This window comes from Carcharhinus amblyrhynchos, chromosome 23, assembly GCF_965287045.1.
Source record: "Carcharhinus amblyrhynchos chromosome 23, sCarAmb.v2.hapA, whole genome shotgun sequence".
In the NCBI taxonomy this organism is placed as follows: Eukaryota; Metazoa; Chordata; class Chondrichthyes; order Carcharhiniformes; family Carcharhinidae; genus Carcharhinus; species Carcharhinus amblyrhynchos.
In genome coordinates this window covers 9,450,405-9,462,146 of record NC_137346.1, presented here as the reverse complement: position 1 = coordinate 9,462,146, position 11,742 = coordinate 9,450,405, and the positions used below count along the sequence as shown (strand labels likewise).

General features: G+C 47.5%; 1 protein-coding gene across 1 annotated transcript in view; it reads right to left on the bottom strand.

Annotated features, from left to right (window-relative positions):
- Positions 1-1,117: 1,117 nt before the first annotated feature.
- nxn (nucleoredoxin) overlaps positions 1,118-11,742 on the bottom strand; it is a 180,741-nt gene continuing 170,116 nt past the window's right edge. The window contains exon 8 of the mRNA XM_080210427.1: positions 1,118-2,079. Coding sequence (XP_080066553.1) covers positions 1,897-2,079 — 183 coding nt within the window. The 3' untranslated portion in view covers positions 1,118-1,896. The remainder of the gene's footprint in view (positions 2,080-11,742) is intronic.

Here is an 11,742-nt window from a genome sequence, read left to right as displayed (position 1 = left end):
GAGCGAGAGAGAGCAAAACTGAGTGAAAGTGACCCCAATATAGAGAGAGAGAGAGAAAAGGAAGTGACTGAGTCACTGGAAGACCAAAAGCTGGAGAAAGAGAGAGACAAACACAGAGAAAGAGACACAGAGAGAAAACAAGAGGGGCACAGACACATTGCGAGAGAAAGAGAACGGAGTGAGCAAGTGATAAAAGGAGGTAAAGACAAGTAGAGGGAAAGGAAGAGATAGAGAAAGAGGCAGAGTGAAGGAGATACCGATCGAGGGAAAAAGTGACTGTGCGAAATAGGCAAAGATACTGAGAGAAGGAGGCGGAGAGTAAACAGAGAGACTGAAAGAGAGAACGAGAGAGAGACAGAGAGAGACACCACCGGTGAGACACCAAAACTGGAATCCAGGAAAAACAGAGAAAGAAACCAAGAGGCAGAGAAACTGAGAGATAGAAAGATGCACACGCACCAAGTGAGAGTGAGAGACGGGAAAAGGAGAAAGACATCGAGAGGATAGATACCGAGATTGAGAATCATACAATCCTAATAGTGCAGAAGGAGGCCATTCAGCCCATTGAGTTTGCACTAACCACATTCCCACCCAGGCTGTATTCCCACAATGCCATGCATTTACCCTAGCTAATCCCCCTGACTCTATGGGGCAATTTAGCACAGCCAATCCACCTAAAGCCACAAATCTATGGACTGTGGAAGGAAACAGGAGCACCCAGAGGAAACACACGCAGAGATGGGGAGAATGTGCAGACTCCTCAGAGACAGTGACCCAAGCCGGGGATTGAACCCGGGTCCCTCGCATTGTGAGGTAGTAGTGCTAACCACTGTGCCTTCCCAATAGAGAGAGAATGAGAAACAGAGAAAGAGGGAGAATGAGAAACAGAGAAAGAGGGAGAATGAGGGAGAAAGAGAAAGGCAAGTCTCTTTGACACATGCATGCACGCACAAAGGAGAAAGTATACAGAGAAATAAAAGGGGAAAGGAAAAAGAAAAAAATTTTCAAAACACAAAATGGATAAACTTTGCAAAGCGAAAGATTCTTTGCCCCGAGCGCATTCCAGAGTCGCAAGAGTTTACAATGCTAATACTCTTCAGAAGACAAAATATTCAGTCACATTACCCTACGATCAGCAACCCTTCACTACAGCTTTTTAAAATTGGGTAATATTTACCCTCAAAAATTACCCGAATGAAGTCTCATCAAATTGAAGAAAACAACTTTGGTGGAAGCCGTTTTGTTCGAAGGGCACCCAGAAAGAAGGAGGAAACTAAACAGAGCTGCTTTCAATGCGACTGCTGCCGTGTTTATTAGACTTACTTGCAATAACTTAAAACACTGTAACAGGGCCAGATTACATAAAAAGGAGGATATATCAAAAAAAGGACGTGGTGTAAAGTCAATGGGAAACTGCTTGGAAGTATATAGTGCGTCTGGAGGGCGGGGGAGGGAGGGGGGGGGGGGCGATAGTGGGAGGCCGGCGTTCTAACAGGCGCCCGTTGAATAACCAATAACACCAAAAGCAGCCCAGGGTCGGTGGATTTGTCAGTGAAAGAATCGCGTCCGGCTTCGAGAACGGAAGAGCTTCAGCTGGAAGGGACTAGGCCCGAGCAGAATTTAGTCGGCTTATCAGAGATGGTAAAGTGTCTGCTGCAACCTGAAGTCAAACTACCAGCTGGATTCATCGCAACAGGGTCATGGCCAGCTAGAACAGAGGCAAGAGACACCAGCAGTCTCCTCCAAGGATGTGCGTATGACCGTAATGTTAGAACGAACAGAAATTCAATAGTTAGAAAGAACCTTTTTTTTTTGTAAATTTTTTTTTTTTGTTTAAATAGAAGTTTGAATGGAAATCAGCCGAGAGTGTTAAATATTCTCCTTCCCTTCCCCTCCTCAGATGGGCTCCGGTTTTAGCTTCTCCTTCAGGAACGCCCTGACAAACTCTTCCACGATGGCCGGTGTGATTTCCTCCACATCTTTCACGTACTTTGCTCTCTGCGACATGTCCAGGATGGTGAGCAGCGGCGCGGATTCCGGAAGGTTTGTGAAATCCCGTATCGAATCCGTCATGTCATCCTGTTACAAAGCAGAGAGAGAGAGAACATCAACGGCCTGAGCAGCCACGGGTCAAACCAGCTTGACCGAGCTCTGAACTCGGCATTAAATCAAGTTTTAAAACTCCGTTAGAAACATGCATTTACATAGTATTGGCAATGTGAGAAAATGACCTGGGACACTGCTGTTATCAAACTAAATTTGCCACCTAGCACTAGTGGGAGGCAGGATATCATAGAGGTTTACAGCACGTTTGGCCCATATGCCTCTATACCCATCTTAGCCATGTAACTGTCTAAGTACTTTAAAATGGACAAAATTGTACCCATCTCTACTACTACCTCTGGCAGCTCGTTCCAAACTCTCACCACCTTCTGTGTGAAACAATTGCCCCTCTGGACCCTTTCGTATCTCTCTTCTCTCACCTAAAACCTAGTTTTAGACTCCCCTATGTTTGGGAAAAGATATTGACTATCTAGCTGACCTATGCCCCTCATTATTTTATAGACCTCTATAAGATCATCCCTCAGCCTCCTACGCTCCTGGGAAAAAAGTCCCAGTCTATCCAGCCTCTCCTTGCAACTCAAACCATCAAGTCCCAGTAGCATCCTAGTAAATCTTTTCTGCACTCTTTCTAGTTTAATAATATCCTTTCTATAATAGAGAACTGTACACAGTATTCCCAGTGTGGCCTGACCAACGTCTTGTATAACTTCAACAAGATGTCCCAACTCCTGTACTCAATGTTCTGACCAATGAAACCAAGCATGCCGAATGCCTTCTTCTGTCCACCTGTGACTCCACTTTCAAGGAGCTATGAACATGTACCCCTAGATCTCTTTGTTCTATAAGTCTCCCCAATACCCTACTATTAAGAGAGTAAATCCTGTCCTGGTTCGATCTACCAAAATGCATCATCTCGCATTTGTCTAAATTAAACTCCATCTGCCATTCATCAGCCCACTGGCCCAATTGATCAAGATCCCATTGCAATCCTAGATAATCCTCTTCACTGTCCACTATGCCACCAATCAGCTTGGCAACGAACGCCTTAAAGCAAGGAAGTGAGGTAGGGAGATGGAGAGGTTTAGGGAGGAGATTAAGGCCAAGAGAGGCAGTAGCATGGTGGTAATATCGCTGGACTCGTAACCCAGAGACTCAGGTTAATGCTTTGAGGACCGGGGTTCGAGTCCCGTCACGGTAGATAGTGGAACTTGAATTCAATAAAAATATCTGGAATTAAGAATCTACTAATGACCAGGAAACCATTGTCGATTGTCGGAAAAACCCATTTGGTTCACTAATGTCCTTCAGGGAAGGAAATCTGCCGTCCTTACCCAGTCTGGCCTCCATGTGACTCCAGAGCCACAGCAACGTGGTTCACTCTTAAGTACCCTCATGGATGGACAATAAATGTTGGCCCAGCCAGCGACATCCACATTCATGGAAATAAAAAGCTGGAGGCATGGCCACTAAGGGCAGAAACATTACAAATGGGGATGCTCAAGAGGTCATGGTTAGCAAAGTGCAGATATCTGAACATATGACACAATGCGCACAGTGGTTAGCACTGCGGCCTCACAGCGCCAGGGACCCGGGTTCGATTCCCGGCTTGAGTCACTGTCTGTGCGGAGTCTGCACATTCTCCCCATGTCTGTGTGGGTTTCCTCCGGGTGCTCTGGTGTCCTCCCACAAGTCCAAAGCTGTGCGGGTTAGGTTGATTGGCCATGCTAAATTGCCCCTTGGTGTCAGGGGGATTAGGATGGTAAATATGTGATAGGGCCTGGGTAAGATTGTTGTCGGTGCAGACTCGATGGGCCAAATGGCCTCCTTCTGCACTATAGAATCTATGAGAGTGACCCAAGCTGGGAATCGAACCCGGATCTCTGACACTGTAAGGCAGCAGTGCTAACCACTGTGCCACCGTGCTGCCACTGATTATGACAATGATTGGTAATATGGAAAAGAATAAAAATGCCTTCCACTGAGCTTAGAAGTGTTGTGTGGGTGCGAGAGAACGTGGGTTCCTTTTACAGGAACGTCACAATACCAGTGGCATCAGGGCTGGGTGGGGAAGGTCGGAGACAAAGGAGAGCTGCTGGCATTGTGCCAGTTGTCTCATGTACTTGGCACAGGGCAAGATGCCACTCTTGGTGAAAAGGCCAAGGGTTAGCTAACCTGCCCGCCTTGCCAACAGCCCCCACTACCTGGTTTCAGGACACCAGCAGCACGGGAGTTGGAGTTTGAGCTGTATGGGTTCAGGAATCGGTCCAGAGTGGAAACTAAATGTTTACATATGAGAAAGTTTGATGCTGAATACTTTTATTGGCAGCGAGTTATAATATTCTGATTCATATCTCAACTCATCTGTGCAACATAAAATAACCCCAGCCCTGGCTCATCGTTCTTTGCCATTATATACGTACTGAATGGAACATTTCCCCATAATCAACATCAGATTACTTCTCCAATAAAGCTGTAGTAATAACATTTGTGATCATTAATCCTCCAGTGAGAAACTGCAATCAAACCTCAGGAGAAAACTGGCTGAGAAAATGGGCAGAGAAAAGGGAGAGAGAGAGAGAGAGTGAGAAAGGAGAGAGAGAGACAGTGAGAGAGGGAGTCAGAGAATGAGACAGTGAGAAAAAGAGGGAGTGAGAGGGAGAGACAGAGAGAGAGGAGGGAGAGAGAGAGAGAGACAGAGAAAGAGAAAGCGATACTGAGCAGGGAAAGGGACAGAGAGAGAAAGTGAGCAGGTAGGGATAGAGAGAGAGAGAGAAACTGAGTAGGGAGAGAGAGAGAGAGAGAGGGAGAGAGACACTGAACAGGGGAGAGACAGAGAGAGAGGGAAAGAGAGAGAGTGAGCAGGTAGGGATAGAGAGAGAGAGAGAAACTGAGTAGGGAGAGAGAGAGAGAGGGAGAGAGAGAGACAAGAGAGAGAGAAAGAGAAAGCGATACTGAGCAGGGAAAGGGACAGGGAGAGAGAGTGAGCAGGTAGGGATAGAGAGAGAGAAACTGAGTAGGGAGAGAGAGAGAGAGAGGGAGAGAGAGAGACAAGAGAGAGACACTGAACAGGGGAGAGACAGAGAGAGAGGGAAAGAGAGAGAGTGAGCAGGTAGGGATAGAGAGAGAGAGAGAAACTGAGTAGAGAGAGAGGGAGAGAGAGAGTGAGCAGAAGGAGACAGGCAGAGAAGGAGGGCGCAGAGAGGGGCGGAGGACAGAGAGAGGCAGCGGTGGGTGATTATGTCGGAACTTGGGAGCAAGGCAATTAAACTCTTGGTCGCCACTGATGAAGGGACAGGAACAGGATGCATTCAGGAAACTAGAAACTGAAGGGCAGATAGAACAAAGAACAGTACAGGTACCTCCAAGCCTGCGCCGATCATGATGCCCGAACAAAGTAAAACCGTCTGCACTTACGGAGTCCGTATCCTTCCATTCCCATCCTATTCACGTATTTGTCTAGTTGCTCCTTAAATGCTGTTATTGTCCCTGCTCCCACCACCTCCCTGGGCAGTGCGTTCACCACCCTCTGTATAAAAAGACTTGCCTGGCACATCTCCTCTAAACCCTTCCCCACGCACCGTAAACCTATGCTCCCCGAGTACTTGACTTTTCTACTCTAGGAAAGCCCATCTGACTATCCACTCTGTCCATGTCACTCGTCATCTTGTAAACACGCTTACCAGGTCACCCCTCAATCTCTGTCGTTCCAGTGTGAACGAACCCAGTTAACTCAGAGGGGCGTGGGGTTGGAGGAGATGATGGAGAAAGGGGAGGTGCAAAGGGATAACGAGAATGATACTTTAAAATTGAGGCATTGGTGACGGGGAGGTCAGCGAGCTGGGAGGGGGTGACAGGTGAACAGGACTGGGTGTAAGGACGTGGGTAGCAGTGTGGACCTCACTTTTACAGGTAAACCAGCAGCGAGCGCGACTGAATTATTCTAGAACAGGCCTACAACGAGGCACGGTCGTTATTTCTACCTGCTTTCAAAAACTAGAGGGGAGAAGGAATGGTTCTGCTCGGAGTCATCGATCATCTTGACAAAGGCAGCTTCACACAAAGGAAAGTAATCTCATTTTCAAGGCCGGTGCCCAGAGGAACTGAGACAAGGTATTAATTTACGGCTGCTTTGGTAATGTACACCAGCAGGAAGAACGGAGCAGCACTACCTCATCAAAATCAGGGCAGGACTTCTCCAACTACAGGCAAAAGTTAACGCCAACAATTACCAATTAGCAATGGCTCAGGGTGTGTGCAATGCAGCACTGCCCGCAGTGCCTGTCACTTCTTATACACATCATACTTCCTGCTCATTTCCTCCCCTGCTCTCCCCCACCACTATTTACAACAGTCTGTGAGCCGAGCACACATCAAACTGGCCAGCGTCAGACAAACCAAATGAAATTGGAACATGGGACCCTCTGAGGGGGTATCGTAAAATCCCTGCAATGCAGAAGGCGGCCATTCAGCCCATCGAGTCTGTACCGACCACAATCCCACCCAGGCCCTATTCCCGTAATGTTTACCCTGCGAATCCCCCCTGATGCTAAGGGACAATTTAGCACCAAACCCGCACATCTTTTGGAGGGTGGGAGGAAAGCGGAGCACCCGGAGGAAACCCCCACGCAGACATGGGGAGAATGTGCAGACTCCACACAGACAGTGACCCAAGCCAGGGATTGAACCCAGGTTCCTGGCGCTGTGAGGCAGCAGTGCTAACCACTGTGCCACCCCTAGACTGAAGGATTGGGATAATCCTCGTCAGACACCCTCACCAGAACAGCCGTGAGTGTGTGCGCATGTGTGTGCGTGCGTGCATGTGTATGCGTGTGTGTGAGTGTGAATGTGTGTGTGTGCATGTGCAATTGGGGGGTGGGGAGCGGGAATAATATCACTGCCAGAAGCCAGGCCTCAAACCCACTTCCAAACCAGTGAGGCTCTGTCTAGCCAAAATTTGTTGAGTGCACTCCCTGTCTACAATTAGATTCATCCCTTCAAACGCTCTCTCCTAAAGGTACCGAGGACACCCAGGTGTCCCTTCTAATGCATGGGCAGCAGGGCGGCACAGTGCTTAGCACTGTGGCCTCACAGCACCAGGGACCCAGGTTCGATTCCCAACTTGGGTCACTGCCTGTGTGGAGTTTGCACATTCTCCCCGTGTCTGCGTGGGTTTCCTCCGGGTGCTCCGGTTTTCTCCCTAAAGGAAGGAGGTTTTTAAGGCTGGCCTCATGATTTCACGTAGGCATGCGCTGCAAGTTATGGTCCGGGAACAAACCAGGAAGGTGGTACATTCCAATCTACAGCCTGTGTCCTTAGAGAAGATAATGGCCAAGGTTGCAACGAACCTCATGATGGTCGGCCCGATTCATAGGAACAGAGGAATTAGGAGCAGAAGTTGGCAAATTCAGTCCTTCGAGCCTGTTCCGCCATTCGATCAGATCACGGCTGATCCTGGTCTCAAATCCACCTCCCATCTGTTCCCCATATCCCTTTATCCTGTGTTTTTTATTAGGAATATATCTATCTCCTCCTTGAAACCATTTAATAATCCAGGATTATATTCACTGGAGTTTAAAAGAGTGAGAGCAGATCTCATAGAAACTTATAAAATTCTAACAGGGTTAGACAGGGTAGGTTCAGAAAGAATGTTCCTGATGGGGGAAGCCCAGAACTAGGGGTCACCATTTGAAGATAAAGGGTAAACCTTTTAGAACTGAGGTGAGGAGAAATTTCTTCAGGTAGAGGGTGGTGAGTGTGTGGAATTCACTACCACCGAATAGAGTTACAGCCAAAACACGTGATTTCAAGAAGAAATTAGATACAGTTCATGGGGCTAAAGGGATTAAAGGCTATGGAGGGAAGGGAGGGGATTAGGATATTGAATTCGGTGATCAGCCACAATCAAGATGAATGATGGAGAAGGGCCAAATGGCCTACTCCTCCTTCTAGTTGCTATGTTTCTACATCAACGGGGACAAAGTAGATAGGGTCGAGAGCTTAAAGTTTTTAGGTGTCCAGATCACGAACAACCTGTCCTGGTCCCCCCATCCGACTCTATAGTTAAGAAAGCCCACCAAAGCCTCTACTTTCTCAGGAGACGAAGGAAATTTGGCATATCAGCTATGACTCTCACCAATTTTTACAGATGCACCATAGAAAGCATTCTTTCTAGTTGTATCACAGCTTGGTATGGGCTCCTGCTCTGCCCAAGACCACAAGGAGTTACAAAAGGTCATGAATGTAGCCCAATCCATCACACAAACCATCCATTGACTCTGTCTACACTTCCTATTGCCTTGGCAAAGCAGCCAGCATAATTAAGGACCTCACGCACCCCGGACATTCTCTCTTCCACCGGGAAAAGGGTACAAAAGTTTGAGGTCATGTACCAACCAACTCAAGAACAGCTTCTTCCCTGCTGCCGTCAGACTTTTGAATAGACCTACCTTGTATTAAGTTGATCTTTCTCTACACCCTAGCTATGACTGTAACACTACATGCTGTACTCTTGTTTCCTTCTCTATGAATGGTATGCTTTGTATAGCCTGCAAGAAACAATACTTTTCACCATATGCTAATACACGTGACAATAATAAATCACATCAAATCTATGACTCCACTGCGCTATGGGGGCAGTGAGTTCCACAAATTCACCACCCTCTGCGAGAAGTAGTTCCCCCTCATCTCAATGTTAAATCTACTGCCTCGCAACCCATACCTGTGACCTCTTGTTCGAGATTAACCCATAAGGAGAAACATTTGGTCTACATTTACTTTATCAATACCTCTTAGAATTTTATATATCTCAATCAGAAGGCCCGGAAGGAACTGCGGAAAGCTTCTAAAACGACCAGAACCCTTTTCCCATGGAACATGGGAATCCCAAGTGCTCGCTCTCCTGAACACATCGAAAAACCCTCCACATGCACAGGGCACAGGAACATAGGAATTCGGAGCAGAAGTGTGGTGGGTGCTGGGACAGTGAGTAAATTTAAGGAGTTAGATTTTTAATGGGTTACGGGGAGAAGGCAGGAAAATGATGAGGAGCATATCAGCTCTGATTGAATGGCAGAGAAGACTTAATGGGCCGAATGGCCTAATTCTGCACCTATATCTTATGAATGTTTGAACTTATGAAGGAGGCAAGTTCAGCCCTTGAAACCTGTTTCAGTCAGATCATAGCTGATCTCTCCCTGGTCTCAAATCTACCTCCCTATCTGTTCCCTTATCCATTTTTTATCCTGATGTGGAGATGCCAGCGTTGGACTGAGGCGGGCTATCTATCTCCTCTTGAAATCATTCAACAATTCAGATTCCATGCGCTAGGGGGCAGCGAGTGTCACAAATTCTCCACCCTCTGTGAGAAGTAGTTCCTCCTCATCTCAGTTTTAAATCGACCGCCTCGCAACCTATACCTGTGACCCCCTTCGAGATTACCACATAAGAGGAAACATTTAGTCTATATTTACTTTATGGGTGGCACAGTGGTTAGCACTGCTGCTTTACAGCTCCAGGGTCCTGGGTTCGATTCCTGGCTCAGGTCACTGTCTGTGTGGAGTTTGCACATTCTCCCCATGTCTGTGTGGGTTTCCTCCGGGTGCTCCGGTTTCCTCCCACAGTCCAAAGATGTGCGGGTTAGGTTGATTGGCCATGCTAAGAAATTGTCCCTTAGTGTGTAGGGATGTGTAGATTAGAGGGATTAGTGGGTATAATATGTAGAGATATGGGGGTAGGGCCTGTGAGGGATTGTGTTCAGTGCAGACTCGATGGGCTGAAGGGCCTCTTCCTGCACTGTAGGGTTCTATGATGAATTATCAATCCCTATTAGAATTTTATATACCTCGATCAGATCCCTCTCATCCTTCTAAACTCCAGCGAGTATAAGCCATGTTTAAAGTGTGGCTGAAGTATTGATGACCTGTCACTGCGCTTTTGATAATCTTGCTCGTGTTGTAGTCACACAGTTGTAGTTATGGGACCTAAATCCCCCCAGGTGACGTTTTATCGCGCACGTTCTAGCAATAATTCTCCAGCTAACTGGAGCTCTTAAAATTTGCTGGGACTACATAGGCCGCAATACAAAGGCCCATGGAGCTGGCTGTCCCCCGTCATACAAATCATCATCATAGAATCCCTGCAGTGCACAAGGAGGCCATTCTGCCCATCCAGTCTGCACTGACCACAATCCCACCCAGGCCCTATCCCTACAACTCCGCATACTTATCCCTCTAACCTACACATCCTGGGACACTAAGGGGCAATTTGTCATGGCCAATTAACCTAACCTGCACATCTTTGGAGTGTGGGAGGAAACTGGAGCACCCGCAGGAAACCCACGCAGACACGGGGAGAATGTGCAAACTTCCACACGGACAGTGGGCAAGCTGGGAATCGAACCCAGGTCCCTGGAGCTGTGAGGCAACAGTGCTAACTATTGTGCCAATGTACACAGCAGGATCCCATGTACTGTTTCGTAATAATGACTGCAATTATTTTTTATTTGTGTTGAGTAAGAGATAAATTTCGCCTTGCGGTGGGGGGGGGGGGGGGGGGGGAGCGGGGGAGGAGTCACTTCTGCTCATTTATGCACAGCAAGCTCCCACAAGCTGCCATGTAATCATGAACAGATGCTCTGTTTTCATGATATTGGTTGGTGTGATACATATTGCAGTCGGCGCAGCCGGGAAGTTCTAGACAGCCAGCAGCGCCAAATCTCTCTCGGGCCGAGCGGAAGGTCAACTTGGCTCTGCCAACGGCCACACAATCCACACATGGACTCACTTTGGACTTTACCTGGGGAATGCAGGATCCATTATTTTTATTGAGGTTCGAAAAAATTCACTTAAAAAGTGTGATTAAGACTGGGTCGAGCCGTCCCTTTGGTTAGTGTCTGGCAGCATTCACTGCATAGAGCAGTTTGTAAAACCAATTATCTTTAAAAGCTAAATCACTTCAAGACCTTTGGTTGCTTAAAAAAAAGAAAATGCCGATAAATTTTCCACCTTGCACTCATCAGGGCAGATGCAAGAATATCCAATACCAAAGGCAAAGAGAAGAACAAGAGATTAACCCTTTAGCTTTTGTTTAAGTTCAACACAGGCAAATCGACTTGGGTGGGGACAGCACGGTAGCACAGTGGTTAGCACTGCTGCCTCGCAGCGTCAGAGCCGCAGGTTCAATTCCAGCCTCGGGTCACTGTCTGTGTGGAGTTTGCACATTCTCCCTGTGTCTGCGTGGGTTTCCTCCCGATGCTCTGGTTTCTTCCCACAGTCCAAGGATATGCGGGATAGGTGGATTGGCCATGCTAAATTGTCTCTTAGTGTCCCAAGATGTGGAGTCTGGGGAAAACGGTGGGGCAAGTACATGGGGATAAGGCAGAATGTCGGCCTGGATCAGATGCCCTGCCAGAGAGTTGATGTAGACTTGATGGGCTGAATGGCCTCCTTCTGCACTGTAGGGATTCCATGATCCTATGCACAGCATAATTAAGGACCCCATGCACCACGGACATTCTCTCTTCCACATTCCTCCGTCAGGAAAAAGATACAAAAGTCTGAGGTCATGTATTGAATGACTCAAGAACGGCTTCTTCCCTGCTGCCATCAGACTTTTGAATGGACCTACCTCGCACTAAGTTGGTCTTTTGCTACATCCTAGCTATGACTGTAACACTGCATT